The sequence below is a fragment of the Triturus cristatus genome, chromosome 12, assembly GCF_964204655.1.
Source record: "Triturus cristatus chromosome 12, aTriCri1.1, whole genome shotgun sequence".
In the NCBI taxonomy this organism is placed as follows: domain Eukaryota; kingdom Metazoa; phylum Chordata; class Amphibia; order Caudata; family Salamandridae; genus Triturus; species Triturus cristatus.
Genome location: NC_140595.1, coordinates 849,571,820 through 849,590,024, shown reverse-complemented (window position 1 = coordinate 849,590,024; position 18,205 = coordinate 849,571,820). Strand labels below are relative to the sequence as shown.

Sequence of the window (18,205 nt, the reverse complement as noted above, 5' to 3'; positions counted from 1 at the left end):
AAGGCTTGCGCCTCACGACTGGTAATTTATTCTGCTTGGGCTTGCCGCTGACGTTTGAGCAGGCCCTTGACAATCCGCTTAATCGTGGCCTTGCCCCCCTCTCACAGAACGCCCGGAGAGGAAATGGATTCGTCATTAGAGAGAAAGTATTGTTTAAGTTCCTGACCCACTACCCTCCGAAACTCCCTGTCTTGGAGGAACCAGGCATTAAGTCTCCATGTCTGTCGCATGAAGGCGGGAGGAGGGCCTGCGCGAATCGTTACCGGGGAGTGATCCGAGATACCACGTGGGAGGATGGCAACATCCTGAACCATAAGACAATATGTTGATGGAAGGAAAATGGCATCAATACGTGCTTGTGTGTGATGCGCTGCCGAAGTGTGTGTAAACAGCTTAGAATGAGGGTGCCATATACGCCAAGCATCGCATATACCCAGGGCCTCGGATCAGGTACTCAGCTGCTTCGCCTGTGTAATTCTACTGGGGGAAGGGGGACCGGTCGTATCAAGGTCAGGTGAAGAGAACACATTGAAGTCCCCCCCGAGGTAAATGGGACCCAATGGTAGGGACGGTCAGGAGATCTGCAGATTTAGCTAGTGTCGCCGCTAGCATTGAGGGAGGAGAATAGAGCGATACAAGGTTGATGGGGCTCCGGTGTAATTTACCGCTGAGGGCCACAAATGTACCCTGGGCATCGAGGGTTGTCTGCACAATGACAAGGGGAAGAGAGCACTTTACCAGGATCGCCACCCCTCTCATAACCATAGCGCGCTAGAAAGGGGCAATGGTTACCCAGCAAATGCGTCTCTTGTAATAATAATATATCCACCCCAAGACGGTACGCGTAGCGCAGGACAGCCATCCACTTGAAACGGTCCAAGAGGCCATTAACATTCCAAGACATGATGCATGGAGAAGTGCTTAGTGGAGTTGTATCTGGCATGTTGATATGGTGGAATGACGTGGCACTTGAGTCCCAGAAGGGGGCCCACATCGAGAAGGAGCACCCGAGGGTGTAGTGTAGTGTCCAAAGGGAAGTCTATATACTCCGCCAGATACAAGTCCGGGCACCATATGAGTGTTGATGCAACATAGAGAAGTGCTCTGTGAGAGTGTGTCAGCATACTGGCAGATGTGACAGTGTGATTGTGGGACCCGGGGGGGATATGGCTTCAAAGCTGGACATCAACAGGTCCATCGAGCTGTCTTTAGGGAGGTCTGCATGTCTCACTGGGTGCAAATCAGGGTGCCGTGTGAGTACTGGTGTAGCAAAATTAAGAAATAGGGCCTTTCTTAACACCGGGTCGCTTATCACCTGTTCCCCCGATTTCTCCCTATGTCCCTGAGTGAACTCTTTGCTCCTCTAATGCCCTCCTTGCCAAATGCCAGTCTATCAAAAGATCGAGATGGGAGGACGGTCTGTTTTGTTGCCAAGCTGTAGAACTCCCTCCCCTCCCAGAGATCATTCACGCAGGAACTCTCGTTGCGCAAACACTACTTAACATATGGCTATTTCAGAATAGCCCTTCCTGAGGTATCGGAAGAGATGTTTCGCATTTATGGTGCCCGGAGACCTCCAGGTAGCCATGCGCTATGTAAGTGCAGCAACATAACATATTGAGCTTAGAAATCAACATCTCCTGTAGTTGTCAAGCCACTCACTTGGAAAAGAGTACCTGCTTCCAGAGGCAACTAAGCAGGCTTCTCCTGTGTGCGAGTGAGGGTAGTGAGATTATACTTCTAGTCTGTATTCTCCCCTACGCTGGGTTGCTGGCCTCCTCAATGGCAGGATGACAGACAACAATAGCACAGGCTCACCGCTCCGCTTTCTTTACCAATCCAATGGACAAAGCAGAATGCCAGAGCTAATCTGGGGTTCAACAAAATTCAAACAATTGCATGATCTTCAAATCCTAGTAGAGAATCATGTTCTTGTTGTTGGTCATATTTCAGAGACTTAAACGCAGAGTCCCAAGTCAGCCCAGTTTAGGCTGGTAAAGGTGTTGCACAGGTTGTCTCAAAATGAAAGACAGCGGGCCCGATTCACAGAACTAACTTAAGACAAATTCCTAAACTTACTACTTTTGGTATTCACAGAAGTTAGGATTTAGTCTTAAGTTTGTCTGAAGACAAACTTAAGACAGACTTAAGACAGACTTAAGACTAAATCCTAACTTCTATGAATACCAAAAGTAGTAAGTTTAGGATTTTGTCTTAAGTTAATTCTGTGAATCGGCCCCAGCATCTTTTTCTAGCATACTGTAAATGGAGATGATCACAAATAGGAAATGCGGGATGGGAAGGTTTCAACCAGAGAAGGAGAAACCTATACTGCCAAACTACATCAAATGGATAGCTACAAACCCATTATAGACACAGTTTTTATATTATACTACTATCCAATATGTTGATAAAGGAGTACGTGATCTATTAGCGAGCAGTGAGCGACCTCTAAGCACTACGACAGAAATTTCCCGACAGAATAGAAATTGCAAAAATGTTGATTTTTTTGTTTTGATCCTTATTCTTGTTCTCCTGTGGAATACTATAAACTCATCCTGTATATTTTAATACTGTGACTTTATAGTAGTTCAAAGGGGTTGTAGATCTATCTTTGCGAGAAATTAACAACATATACTACAGTTATTTCCGTTGATAACTTACTACCTCACAGTTTGTAATACTGCTAATGCTTTATTAAATAGTAGTTGCTAAAAAAAAAATTGTATACAAAGACTGCCTGTGGGAGTGTCAGCGCTTTGTACTGTGTGCTGACGCTCGATGGACTTTGTTAAACCGGCACTGATGAAGGCGACTTACCGCTGAAACGCGTATGCCACTGTTTCACGAACTGCCAGCACGTTGATATGCCTGTATCTCATGGACTGCCAGCACTGCGAATTTTGATCTGAATAAAGCCCTCAAAGGATTCCGGAGTGTGTCGTGCTTTTCTTCAGGGAACAAGCGTTGGTTTTTATATATATATATATATATATATATATATATATACACGCACACACACATCAATAATTATGCACAGGTAAGATGAGGGGACAAGGGATGAACTAACAGAAGGAATTCCTACTGAAAGGAGGGTTCATCCAGAATGTGGTTTGACCTCTACATTGTTTACTCTTTTTATCAATGGAGTTATTGAGCAAATACTTAAGTTATGTTATGTTAGGTATTCTTATATAGTGCGCAGCTGCCTCAGCGAAGAGGCGTCCCGGCACTGGAAGCAGTGTCATTAGAAAGCTAGGGACTAAACCAAGGTGAACAGGTAGGTTTTGGTGGCCTTACGGAAGGATAGCAAGCAATCCAGGTGACGAATCTGAATTAACTGCAATAAAATCTCTTCCAAAGTAGTTGGGCAGAAAATCTCTGCTCTTTAATTCGTGGACGCCACCTTACTAATATCAAGAACCCCAGGAGGCCTGCAAAGCTTGCTCGACTAATGTTCATGTTTCTGCGTCTCACATCGATTACTAGGGGTGGGCGGAATTTACGAAAATATCGCGAAACGGCAAAAAATCTCCGCGATCACGCGAAATTTAGCGTGATCGCGGAGATTTTTGTGTGCTGAATTAAAGCGTTACTGAATTCCTGTTGGGGTTTCATTTTTGTGACAGGAGCATCGTGCCAGAATGAATCCTGCCCTGCATATTTACCCAAGAAGATGCCACCGTTTTGAGCAATACCTCTACTCAACTGGAGTACTTTCTACTGGCTAATCAGTAAGTGCTACCTCGTTGGGTAAATGTAAAGTGCTTTTCCCACACTACAGCTGCATAAAGGGCCAGAAGAGTTGTCTACAGTGACCATGTGTGTCTGTAACGTTGCCGACGGGCCCCGGGGTCCCTCGAGTCAGCTGTCCATCATAGTGGGGAAAAGGGAGGTAAGACGTTGCCCACCGCAGTTCACATGCCTCTTGTTTATAAAGGGCCAGAGACCGATCAGAGCAGCAGATGAGGAGACAGAACCTCCTGGCGTCAGCAGCTACATGGGGATTGCGCTCGAGAAAGTCGTGGATGCACAGAGCTCCATCAAGGATCACAGCTAATTTTTGACGGTAGATGTGGGGAGAAAAGCACACCTGCACAGCCTCGACCTAGCTCCCGAATGTTTTGTGCTGATTAATGCGTTACTGAATTTGAGCTCCAACTCGGGCACCTGCTTTATTTATATCTGTAAGTGCTTCCTGTTGAGGTTTAATTTTTGTGACAGGAGCATTGTGCCAGAATGAATCCTACCCTGCATATTTACCCAAGAAGATGCCACCGTTTTGTGCAATACCTCTACTCAACTGGAGTACTTTCTACTGGCTAATCAGTAAGTGCTACCTCGGTGGGTAAATGTTTAGTGCTTTTCCCACACTACAGCTGCGTAAAGGGCCAGAAGAGTTGTCTACGGTGACCATGTGTGTCTATAACGTTGCCACCACGCCGACGGGCCCCGGGGTCCCTCGAGTCGGCTGTCCATCATAGTGGGGGAAAGGGAGGTAAGACGTTGCCCACCGCAGTTCACATGCCTCTTGTTTATAAAGGGCCAGAGACCGATCAGAGCAGCAGATGAGGAGACAGAACCTCCTGGCGTCAGCAGCTACACAGGGATTGCGCTCGAGAAAGTCGTGGATGCACAGAGCTCCATCAAGGATCACAGCTAATTTTTGACGGTAGGTGTGGGGAGAAAACAGCACACCTGCCCAGCCTCGACCTAGCACCCCGAATGTTTTGTGCTGATTAATGCGTTACTGAATTTGAGCTTCAACTAAGTCCCCTGCTTTATTTATATCTGTAAGTGCTTCCTGTTGAGGTTTAATTTTTGTGACAGGAGCATCGTGCCAGAATGAATCCTGTCCTGCACCTGCATATGTCCGTTCCGGCAGCGGATCGCGGAAGTTTTGACATTTTCGCGTTCCGCGCGGAACGCGAAAATGTCGAAATTTCGCAATTTCCACGAGCGGAACATAAATTGTCGCCCACCCCTATCGATTACACATCATTGTGAACTAAATGAAATGCATGCCCATTAACCCACATAGGTCTTTCAGAGGTAAGATGTATATGCAAGGTATCCCCCTTGAGGGAGTGTAGGCGCTCAACTATTTGGGGGTTTGGCTTACAAATACATTGTCTTGGTCAGCGCAGATTAATAAAAGCGAGGTACTTTTACAGCATAGAGCTTGAGCTGTATTGAATGCATTGAAAAACTATTTTTATGGTCAGCCATTGCCAGCTTTGGAGATTTAGTGGGTTAAAGTGGTTAGTGCAGTACTTTACGGCTCTAAGGTCTGGTGTCTTACTAATTTTTCCCAACTGTGAATAATCGAAAATAGCTACATTCAATGTCTTACAAGTCTGCCACGAAATGCTCCTTTGATTCAATTATGATTGGATCTGGCTCAAAAACATATTGTACATATTACAAATCTTCCACAACAAGATCGCAACCATATATAGAAACTTCGAACCCCTACCCAAACCTACGCTCTTCCTCAACAGATATGCCAGCATTTTACCCAACACAAACTCCTACACACTGACCACCTGGAACATCCTCTCCACCCAGGACACCACCTCCACCATGAAATTCATCCTCTCGGAAGCTCCCACAGACCAATGCCCACACCACATCTCTCAGAATCCAAAGGATTGGCGAGGAACTCACCACCCTACCCAACACCTCTATCACCACCGCAACATTTCTAAGCAGATGCGTCACTTCATAAACCCCTGAACTACATTATAATTGCATCAGGTATCATGTATGCAGGGTGGTCATTCCCCCACAAGAAAAGGTCATAGGAGTGGTGCAGTGAAATCTATAAGATTTCACTGCGCCACTTCTAGGACGCCAATGCATCAATAGCTTACACCTCCCTCATGCCAGGCGTAACGGTGACGACGGCCCTTTCACATGGGGCTTCCCCCATGTGAAAGGAACATTGCTGGAGTGTCGTCATGCTTCCGATACAACTCCAGCCATTCACCACTTTTGCGCCAACAGATCCGTCAGTAATACTGACGTATCTGTCATTTCTTCTGACATGATGCATCATATAGTAAATATGATGTATCCATCACTTCGCAAGGAAGTTGCACCGAGAAGTGTTGCATCGCTGCTTTCATGCAGCGATGCAACACTTCTCATATATGAGGCCCGAGGTATTCAGTGAGCAGCTGGCTGATAGCCTTCTCCAGTACTTTAGCAGGGAGAGGGAGTAGCGAGATAGAGCAGTAGTTCTGGAGTTCACGTGGGTCGATGGAGGCTTTCTTGAGGAGGGGTTTGACTTCTGCATGTTTCCATACATCATGAAAGGTGGTTATGGCAATGGATAGGTTGAGGATGGTGGTGATTAGGTGGGTGATCTCAATGCTTTCTTGGTTTAGGAGGGGGTGGAGGCAGAGGTCCATGGGTGGATGGAGTTCATGATGGCTGTGGTGTTTGGTGTGGTGAGCTGTTCCCATGGAGTGAGATGCTTGCCAGGGGTGGCTTCTGTTGGAGTGAGGAGGCTGAGGTGGTCTGTGAGTGGGGGCTTAAATCTCTTGTAGATGGTGGATATCTTGTTTTGGAAGTGGTTCGCTAGAGCGTCGAAGAGTTCCTGTCAAGGAAGGATTGTGTTCTCAGTGGCTCTTTGGCAGGAGATCTCTGATGATGGTGAAGAATTTCATGTGGTTGGTGCTTGCCTCTATGCTGTCTGCAAGGGTGTTCTTTTTTGTATCTTTGAGACATTGGTGGTTTTTGTTCAGTGCTGACTTGAAGGTGGCTTCGTCTGTGCTGTCTCTGCTGGTGCACCACCTTCTCTCCAGTTGTTTGAATCTGTGTTTCATTGTATTAAGTTCTGGTGTATACCAGCTGGCTTGTTTGGTGGATCTGCAGGTTTTGGCTGGTTTGATGGAGGTGACTCGGTCGGCAGTGCTGGTGAATCAAATGTTGAAGTTCTGGACTGCTTGTTCCAGGTTGGTTGTAGCATCCGGCTGGGTGGTGTTGAGGACATCCATCCATTGGGCCTGTCCCACCGTGCTCCAGCTGCTGAAGGAGGTTTTGGGGGTTGGTGGTAGTGCACAATGATCCTGTCATGGTGAAGTAGACAAGGGAGACAAGGGAGTGGTCGGTCCAGGTGAGTTCTGTGGCATGGCTGTATTTGACTCTGTTGCTTGGCATGAAGTTAGGGTCCAGTGTGTGTCTCCTGCTTTGTGTGTGGGGTCTGTAACCAGCTGGGTGAGGCCGATGTTGTACATTCTTTCCAGGAGGTTGGAGGAGTTAGTGTCAGTGGCGTCATCCAGGTGGAAGTTGTGGTCTCAGAGGAAGGTGTAGTACTTGGACTCAATGGCATGTGGGGCAATAAAAGGTGTGATGGTGTCACCGAGGCCGGTTGGTGGTCCTGGGGCTCTGGGGAAGAGGGTGCCTTTGGTGGTTGTTTTGTTGTCTTTGTGCAGTTGGAACCTGCAGTGTTCCATGATTGGAGTTGTGTAGCCTTGAGTGGCGATGCAGCAGATTCTTTCTTTGTGGATGATGTTGAAGCCCCCTCCCAGTGTGCAGTCGTGATGATGTCACAGATCATGTCAGGAGTGATGTAATAGGTGGGGTAATTAGAAGTTATAGTTACTTTGAGGCACAAGTTATTATGGTTCCTTGAGATAACTGTAACTGGTGAATTACAATGGTTTAGTTTTTTTATAAGGGCATGTTTTAACTGACAATTTCATCTAGTGATAACAGCTTTTTAAACTCTGTTTTTATAGTTAGTTTCTTAATTTTTAATTAATGTAAAATAGGATAAAATTGTAATTCTTAACTATAATGTGACTTTAACAATTTTTTTTTACAGTGAAATTCTAGGAATTTTGAATGTAAACGTATATTTTATTACCATGCATAAAGCCAACCCCCACAGGATACGGCCTGCAACCATGCACATTGCGGTGGGTGGCCCTGCGGCCATGCCTTACATCCAACCCCCTGCAGGCAGCCAACCGCATGCAGTGTGGGCTTTGCCCCAAGACCTGGCCTGCAGGTAGGCCTGCGACCAACCCTCCTGAAGCCTGGCAAGCCATGTGTGGCATAGGGTTGGCTTTCAGACCCCGGCGCCTAAATCCCCCGGAGCCAAATTATATTTGTAAAAGTGAGGGGAGGGGGCAAATGGGGTCATAAGGCTTGGGAAGGGAGGGATGCATCCCTCTCCCCAATGATGATGATATTAATGCCCACAATATTTTTTACAATATTTATTTACATCTCCTTTATAAGTATTGGATCAGGATACAGTGGTAAACAATATTTTTGACACAATATTTTTGTCGATAATATTGTTTAGCACAATATTGTGCCATTGATCCGCCTACATGGAGTGCTTGATATTAATATTTGAAAAGACACGTTGCTGCTGCTTGCTTTGTCAGAAGCATCACTTCTCTTGTCCACCCATACTGTCCCTTACTAACCTTGCTCCTGTTTGTAAGCGCTATGACTATCAAATGCTCACTTTCTGTGAGGAGCTGTGTTGCTCCGTGCATGCTTCACTCTGTTTCTGTGAGGAGCTGTGTTGCTCTGGGCATGCTTCACTCTGTTTCTGTGAGGAGCTGTGTTGCTCTGTACATGCTTCACTCTGTTTCTGTGAGGAGCTGTGTTGCTCTGGGCATGCTTCACTCTGTTTCTGTGAGGAGCTGTGTTGCTCTGGGCATGCTTCATTCTGTTTCTGTGAGGAGCTGTGTTGCTCTGGGCATGCTTCCCTCTGTTTCTGTGAGGAGCTGTGTTGCTCTGGGCATGCTTCACTCTGTTTCTGTGAGGAGCTGTGTTGCTCTGGGCATGCTTCACTCTGTTTCTGTGAGGAGCTGTGTTCCTCTGGGCATGCTTCACTCCGTTTCTGAGAGGAGCTGTGTTGCTCTGTGCATGCTTCACTCTGTTTCTGTGAGGAGCTGTGTTGCTCTGGGCATGCTTCACCCTGTTTCTGTGAGGAGCTTAGTGTTGCTCCGTGCATGCTTCACTCTGTTTCTGTGAGGAGCTGTGTTGCTCTGGGCATGCTTCACTCTGTTTCTGTGAGGAGCTGTGTTGCTCTGTACATGCTTCACTCTGTTTCTGTGAGGAGCTGTGTTGCTCTGGGCATGCTTCACTCTGTTTCTGTGAGGAGCTGTGTTGCTCTGGGCATGCTTCAGTCTGTTTCTGTGAGGAGCTGTGTTGCTCTGGGCATGCTTCCCTCTGTTTCTGTGAGGAGCTGTGTTGCTCTGGGCATGCTTCCCTCTGTTTCTGTGAGGAGCTGTGTTGCTCTGGGCATGCTTCACTCTGTTTCTGTGAGGAGCTGTGTTCCTCTGGGCATGCTTCACTCCGTTTCTGAGAGGAGCTGTGTTGCTCTGTGCATGCTTCACTCTGTTTCTGTGAGGAGCTTAGTGTTGCTCTGTGCATGCTTCACTCTGTTTCTGTGAGGAGCTGTGTTGCTCTGGGCATGCTTCACTTTGTTTCTGTGAGGAGCTGTGTTGCTCTGGGCATGCTTCACTCTGTTTCTGTGAGGAGCTTTGTTGCTCTGGGCATGCTTCACTCTGTTTCTGTGAGGAGCTGTGTTGCTCTGTGCATGCTTCACTCTGTTTCTGTGAGGAGCTGTGTTGCTCTGTGCATGCTTCACTCTGTTTCTGTGAGGAGCTTAGTGTTGCTCTGTGCATGCTTCAGTCTGTTTCTGTGAGGAGCTGTGTTGCTCTGTGCATGCTTCACTCTGTTTCTGTGAGGAGCTGTGTTGCTCTGTGCATGCTTCACTCTGTTTCTGTGAGGAGCTGTGTTGCTCTGGGCATGCTTCCCTCTGTTTTTGTGAGGAGCTGTGTTGCTCTGTGCATGCTTCACTCTGTTTCTGTGAGGAGCTGTGTTGCTCTGGGCATGCTTCACTCTGTTTCTGTGAGGAGCTGTGTTGCTCTGGGCATGCTTCACTCTGTTTCTGTGAGGAGCTGTGTTGCTCTGGGCATGCTTCACTTGAGGCTGCCTCAGGCTGGTGCAGTCACCCCATCATCCCCTTCTATGAAATCTCTTACGCGTGAGCTCTTGTATAGGAGTTTGCATCACAGGTACTATGCTAATGTCGCTGCTTTTATACAGAGTTCCATTTCAGAAGGCCCCATGAACATTTCCTGTGCTGTTGAATATCTTGGCTTGACCTGATGGTTAGCGCCTATCCACTCCAGATGGAGGGGCAGATTTACAAGCCCCTTGCACCACTTTTGCTTCATTTTTCCCATGTTAAACGTGATGCAAAAGTGGGGCAACGGGCTTGTAAATCTGCCCCGGAGTTTTTAGCACTGTATAGATCCTCAGCTGAATTCTTAAATACGACGGGGCAGATTTACAAGCCCGTTGCCCCACTTTTGCGTCACGTTTAATATGGGAAAAGTGGCGCAACGGGCTTGTAAATCTGCCCCGACATTGGTGGTCTTCCCCTTTACAACCACAGTGCTTCTAACTGAACTACCTCATTATTGTATTTGAACTTTATTAGACCTCTTAAGAACCTCAATTTGCCATATTCGAGGAAATTTAAATAACAGTTCACAAAAACATACTGCTGCCAAGGCCAGACCTCCCGGCTTTGCTAATTCAGGTCCATATGTTAAAGCACACTCACCGCCTGCGTCAGACGAGGAACTGACGTAATATGTGTCGGAAGTGGACGGAGGGGTGTTTCTTTTAAAGTTTTCATATCTCCACCTAGTGCCATCGACCCACCTCTTTTCCTCTTTGTTGCCCTTGAAATGGAAGAGTAAACATTCAAGTTAAGTCACACACGAGGCAACAGAGAGTTTAATGAATATTGGAAGCAGTGTTGCAAATACAAATGTCTCTCCATAGTCTGGGTCACTTAAAACACAATGCAGAAATGCATAGTTTGCTACTCATTTAATACATTAAGGGCCTTATTTAGGCAACAATGTTAGTGCAAACAAGCGTTGGCAAAGCCAATAGGTCTGACTTTTTGTTATTACTGAGAGTCTCATGCACACACAGACCCACCATAAAACACACAACTAGCTTTATTTACAAACTGCATGTTGGAGTGCGTAAAGTAATTCCTCAGCAGTGCTGATTATGGACAACAAAAGGGGACTCCTGTGAGAGACTGCTTCCCCTCGTGTGTCTTTTGTATGCAGAGTACTCTGCTGCATGTTTGGAGATCTCCAAACACATGGGTATGGGATGTAGAAATAAATGTGACAGGGACAAAGGCAGGTGGCTGAAATTATTAGAAATAGGCAGTCTTTATGGAAATTGAGGAAGGGGGTATGACAAGGACATGTTGATACAAAGCACATACACACACAAGAATAAAATAACTGCTAGTCACAAAATAGACTTCTAATAGTAACAAAGCAAGCTCAGATGCACTCCAGCCAAGCCCTGGAGTAAGCCAAGCACCACACATGGCTATTATGGGCACTGCAACCCTGGGAGGAATTGGGTTGTTGGTTGACTGAGGGTGAGCCTTGGTCAAGCAACATCCACAATCCCCTGCAGGATAACCCCAAATATATCTCAATTAGCCTGTGACTAACCGTGGGTAGCTTGGCAAAAAAGCAGGTAGGTTTAACTTAGATACAATGTGTAAAGTATTTATGCATCACACAAACAGCAATAAAGAGAAAGCTTACCACCAAACCAATGTATAAAATTAGAGTACATTTTAATCAATTATTTGACACCAAAACGAATAAAATAAAATCAATAGAACATGAGTTATGAATCTTCACAGATTAGGGTTATAAAATAGCGCCAACTGCTGGCATATGGTCAAGTGAGGCCAGGTCAAAATCGAAAGGAAAGGCTGACCGTAAAGAAGCACTGTTCTGGATTGGGCCAGGTCAGCCTATCTTCGAACCTAGAAAAACTTTAAAAGAAAATTGTCTAAGAAGGTAGAAGTTCAGTGAGGCAAGGCTGCAGGAGTATCCGTGAAGGTAGCATCCTCATCGGATGGCCATGAAGTAAAGCCCAGTTGAAGATTTTTACCTTCAGACTTAGTCACTGAAATGGAAGTTGAAAATCTCCAGTGGGACGAGGTAGAGGGCTGTAGCCAAAGACAGTTCCACGAGGTCGGATAACTCTTTGGCGAAGGACTGCTGAAATGGATTTACTGCTGCAGAGAAGAACATAGCAGGAGAAGCCACAAAGTCCATCTGACCGGCCATGCACCTCTGGCGGATGGTCCAGCGGGCTGGGCCTGGTCTCCTCCTGGGTTTTAGAGCACCTTTTGGCCAAATTTTGTCAAAGTCCTGGTACTGGAAAATGGCCCTCTGAGCACCACAACCAAAGGTCCAGAAGTAGACGGAGATCTCTTGGGGGTTCAGGACTCACTCAGGCAATACCCAGGTGTGTTTTCAAGGTGGTGGGAGTCTGTTATGTCCCTGTGGCTCTGAAAAGGAGGCCAGCAAACTAGCCCTTGGAGTGTTCAAGGTAGGCTTCAGGCAGCAAAGCAGTCCTTCCAGGTACAGCAGCAGTCTGACAGAGTGCACGGCAGGTCACAGCAGCACGCACTCCTCTACCAGTCTTTCCTCAGATCCAGTAGTGAACCTCAGAGTGGGTCTGAAAGTCCTATCTTTATACCCTGGTGCCCCTCTCCTGGTAGGTGGGAGACTTCTAGGAAGGTTGTTTAAAGTGCAAGTGGAATTTCTTGACTCCCCAGCCTTCGCTCCAAGCTAGCTGCAGTAACAATACGGGTAGTTAAACCTATTGTGAGGAGACGGAACACAGTCTATTCAGGTGCAAGTGGGGTGTGCTCAGCTCCGTGTTCCAATCCTGCCAGATCATGGCACATTGAGGCACACATAATCCCACTATTGTGTGACGGTCTGGGAGGAATTCACAAAGTCGAATTGTCAGCTATTCTCAGTCATGTTGACCAAGACATGCTACAGGCAGAAAGGGCTAAGGGCAGGAAAATGCCAACTTTCTAAAAGGGGTGTTTTCAACATTGCTATGAAAAATCAAATAGGACCATTAAATAGGATTCATCATAACAGTTCCAATGGTACTAAACATCACATATCTAACTCCTCTCAAAAGGGAATTACAGCTTATTAAAAGTAATAAGCAATCCCCGTTATTACTCTATGGGAGGGGTGGGCCTCACAGTAGTGAAAAACGAATTTGGGACTTTTTCATTACCAGAACAGGTAACACTTAAGAGTACATTTCCTACCTTTTAGTTACACAGCAACCGGCCCTATGGCTACCATGGGCCTACATTAGGGGTGACATGTGTAATAAAAGGGGAGTTTGAGGCTTGGCAAGAGGGTTTCAATGCCAAGTCGGCATGGCAGTTTGACGCTGCATTCAGGTTTCAATGGCAAGCCTGGGACAAGTTTTAGAGAGCTACTTAAATGGGTGGCAAAATAAGGGGAGAGGATGTGGCCTTACAGCTATAGCAGTCAACACAAACCTGGGGAACTGGGTTTGAGTCTTGGTAGGGACGCTCAACATCCTGTGATTCTGCGTAAATCACTTAATCTCCCTGTGCCTAACAAAAATGAATGGCTCCGTCTGTATCGTAACTGGTGCTCATTTAAAGCGCTATGATACCTTTGGGTCAAGTTCTCGCTATATAAACCTCTAAACAAAATTAAAAGAAGTGCTGCAGGCCCACTGGTAGCTTTTAATTTACAGGCCCTGGGTATAAAGTATACCACTCTACAAGGGACATTCAAGTACATTAAGTGAGCTCTTTAGGTATATGCGAATCAAACCATGTTTAGGGGAGGGAGAAAAAGCACTTTAGAACTGGTCAGCAGTGGTAAAGTGCAACAGAAGGAATAATCCAGCAATAATTTTTGCAAGTAGGCAAAACGTTTGGGGGAAGACCGCCTAAGGCTGACAAGTCTAACAAGTGTCCCCTGCAGCTGAAAGTGGGGAGATCTACCCAATGTGCTGTGAATTCTCATCACCAAGGCAGAAGGACCTGAAAGATCGTCTGCATCGGTGTGGTCTGACCCAGGTCTATGTTCCGAGGTAAAGGCCAGTCCCATTAGGGAGAAGAACGACCGCAACAATTTTGAATGTTCACCCTTCATTTACAGTAGCCAACTGGTGGGCCTGTGTTCTGTCTGAATCTGGAAGTGAGTCTCAAACAAGTATGGTCTCAGCTTCTTCAGTGCCCAGAGCAGAGGCTCCTCTCTCAATAACACTCTACCTCTGTTCCCTGGGGAGTAACCTCTGAGAGATGAAAAATAAGGGTTCGTCTAGGCCATCATCTTTGAGCTGTGAAGGGATTACTGTCAGGAACCAGGGTCCTCTTGCTCCCCGTTGTGTGATTAGAACCCAGGGGGTTTGTTATGTTGCTCATACTGCCAACCCCCAGAGACATTCGTTCTAAAGACCTTTTGTGCTCCAATAAACCTTCCCTTGGGGGTCTTTTATTCTAAAGACCCTTGATGCTGTCATGTGCTATCCTCGGGACTTTTTTGCCTGGTGCCCCTCTTGGTCGAAGACCTCATTAAGTCCTTATTTATCCCCCGTGGCCTTTTGTCTACTCAACGTCTGAACAGCTCTCCCTAGGAGAAATTGGTGACTCTCTAAATATTGCGGAATTTCGGGTGCTCGCGGCAGCCATCTTGTTTGAGCGTTGTATAAATAACACACCAACCCACAAGTCCTCGCTTGGCTTCATCCTGGTTAGAGAGAGTGGTTCTTGCTCCCTTCCCTCACCAGGAAGCCTGCATCCCTGCTGTGAGATCTCAGCCGGGACCTTGATTTTGTGCTTCAAGTTTCCCCTGAACTCCTTGCCCGCTACTTCGTGTCTTCTCCAGAGCTGAGTCTCTGCACTTGCTGGCATTCTTCTTTCTGAAAGGAATTACGAGACAGAGCAGGGTTAACACTTTTTTAAAAGATCCCGGGCCTCATGTAGGTAAATAAAAATTACCGATTCTTAAATACCGAACCGTACCGAATCGGTATTTAAGAATCGGTAAGTTATATGTAGGTAATAATTCGGTAATATTTACCGAATCGGTAACATTCGGTAATCAAGAATCGGAATTTACCGAATCAGTAAATACCGAGGTGGCATTTACCGAATCGGTAAATACCGAAGTGTAATTTACCGAATCGGTATTTACCGAATCGGGAAAAAAAATCACATGACTGGATGAAACAGCCAATCCTGTGCAACCACACCCCACCCAACCAGGAAGTGGCCACACCCAGGCAGGTGGACACAATTAACAGACTCTGGAGAGGCTTGGAGTGCAGAGGAGAGGCAGGGAGCCAGTGCCTGTTTGTGCAGCAAAAAAACATCATGTCGACGCAGAGGACAGTGAGAGATGGAGGGGAAAGGAGGAGGAAGATGAAATTCAGCCCCAAGGAACTCCAGGTGCTGGTGGAGGAGGTGGTGAAGCAGCACCAGAAGCTGTTTGGGAGGCAGTCCCTGCAAGTGCCTGAGGCAGAAAAGCGCAATATTTGGCTGGCCATCCAGGCGCAGGTCAATGCTGTGGGAGTGACCCACAGGGACATAGAGGTCCTCAAAAAGCGCTGGTATGACCTGAGGATTGTAACCAAGAGGAAGATGGGGGAAATCCAGAAGGAGGCCAGCCAGACTGGAGGTGGAACCAACAGGGCACCTGCCCTCACCGAACTGGAGGAGCTGGTGGGGGCCACAATCGAGCAAGAGAGCGTCGTGGGCCTTGGGGATGCTGACAGCTCTGCCAGAGCCGCCACCCAACAAGGTAAGACGAATGCACAGCAATGTAGCCCCCCCTACCCCTATCCCACATCCCCCATTGTGAAATGAGTATCCCACTCCAGTCCATGTGTTAGTGCAGACAGGCAATGCATTCTGGGAGATGTAGTCAGGGAAACCCCAACCATGAAGTAAATAGCACAGGACAACAAGGCATGTTACACACATTAGCCACAAGGAGGCAGAGGACAAATTGAGAGTGTAACATGATTTTATTGTGATGCTTGCAATGCAGCCCTTCAGGTACACTGAGCCGATGTTGCATTTCTGTCCACAGATGTGACATCGCGCAGGACAGGACATGCTGCAGGAGAGAGGGCACACCGGCCACACAGATCAGCTCTGGCCAGCACAAGTTCAGCCCAGGGAGCAGTGCCACAGGCAGCCGCACCACTAACACAGGCAGCCTCGCCTCAACCAGAGCCAGCCTCACCTCAACCAGAGCCAGCCTCACCTCAACCAGAGCCAGCATCACCTCACCCAGAGCCAGCATCGCCACTCATGTTTGAGTCACCGGCCACATCACCGCCTGCATGTGTGAGAATGAGGAGGCGTGCTGTTGCCAGGCTGCGAGCCTTAGACACCTCGTCTGACGACAGCAGGGGCCCTGAGCAAATTACTATGCCCCAGGATGGGAGCCATGCCACTGTGCCCTACACCTCACAGGCAGAACAGACGGGTGCAAGAGGGCGCCGCAGGTCGCGTGTCCAGAGTCCACCAGCAAACATTGACAGCCATGGTGTCTTCTCGGGGCTCGAGGGCAAAATGTTAAAACAACAGCGCCTGCAAACAAAGGCAGTCATGTCAGTCCAGAGGCATATACGGTGCATGAAATCAACATTTGTCAAAATGGACAAGAACATCAGCACAATGGCAGTGGGGATGGGTGAAATGGCAGCGGGCATTCGGGACATGTCCCAGTCAATCCAGCAGTTGTGCAGCAAATTAGATGCTGACATAGATGCACGGCGCCGGGAACGGCAGAGGAGGGACACTAACACCGGGGAACAACCTTTACAACGCAACTTTTACAACGCACTACACTTACAACGCATTTTTTACAACGCAACATCCACTACAACGCATTCCATTACAACGCAGGACACTACAACGCATTTTTAAAAACTACCTTTACAACGCATTCCATTACAACGCATACTACCTTTACAACGCATACTATTACAACGCATAATATTACATTAAAACCCCTACACTATCCAACACTTGCCCTACTGTTGCACCCCCTGGAGTTAGAATAGTAATTTTTACCCCTATACTATCCAACACTTACCCTACTGTTGCAGCCCCTGGAGTTAGAATAGTAATTTTTACCCCTATACTATCCAACACTTGCCCTACTGTTGCACCCCCTGGAGTTAGAATAGTAATTTTTACCCCTATACTATCCAACACTTGCCCTACTGTTGCACCCCCTGGAGTTAGAATAGTAATTTTTACCCCTATACTATCCAACACTTGCCCTACTGTTGCACCCCCTGGAGTTAGAATAGTAATTTTTACCCCTATACTATCCAACACTTGCCCTACTGTTGCACCCCCTGGAGTTAGAATAGTAATTTTTACCCCTTTACTATCCAACACTTGCCCTACTGTTGCACCCCCTGGAGTTAGAATAGTAATTTTTACCCCTATACTATCCAACACTTACCCTACTGTTGCACCCCCTGGAGTTAGAATAGTAATTTTTACCCCTATACTATCCAACACTTGCCCTACTGTTGCACCCCCTGGAGTTAGAATAGTAATTTTTACCCCTATACTATCCAACACTTGCCCTACTGTTGCACCCCCTGGAGTTAGAATAGTAATTTTTACCCCTATACTATCCAACACTTGCCCTACTGTTGCACCCCCTGGAGTTAGAATAGTAATTTTTACCCCTATACTATCCAACACTTACCCTACTGTTGCACCCCCTGGAGTAAGAATAGTAATTTTTACCCCTATACTATCCAATACTTACCTTAAATGCAATGTAATATTATGCGTTGTAATGGTATGCGTTGTAAAGGTAGTATGCGTTGTAATGGAATGCGTTGTAAAGGTAGTTTTTAAAAATGCGTTGTAGTGTCCTGCGTTGTAATGGAATGCGTTGTAGTGGATGTTGCGTTGTAAAAAATGCATTGTAAGTGCATGCGTTGTAAAAGTGTGCGTTGTAACGACATACATCCCTAACACCAGGGCACTCAACCGTCTGGCAACTGCCACTTCTCTACTCTGCCGGCGCTCTGTGTCGATGCAGGAGGGCCTGACACACTGCTGCAGCGACGTGTCTCGGGGGATGGTGCAGGTCACAAGTGCACTTGAGGTGCTATTAACAAGTCAGGCGGCCACAACTGCTGCAGGGGATGCTGCGGAGAGCATCGACTCCAGCAGCAGGAGCAGCATCACACCCCCCGTCCCAGAAGCACGCAGGAGCAGCAGGCGGCTTGGGGTTGGCAGTAGTGAGGATGCTCAATCCGTGCCATCCCACACTGCAGCGCG

At 47.1% G+C, this 18,205-nt stretch overlaps 1 protein-coding gene across 1 annotated transcript in view; it reads right to left on the bottom strand.

The window, feature by feature from the left end:
* LOC146783070 (snaclec coagulation factor IX/factor X-binding protein subunit B-like) overlaps positions 1–18,205 on the bottom strand; it is a 353,227-nt gene that overhangs the window by 115,161 nt on the left and 219,861 nt on the right. The window contains exon 5 of the mRNA XM_085637420.1: positions 10,604–10,724. Coding sequence (XP_085493546.1) covers positions 10,604–10,724 — 121 coding nt within the window. The remainder of the gene's footprint in view (positions 1–10,603; positions 10,725–18,205) is intronic.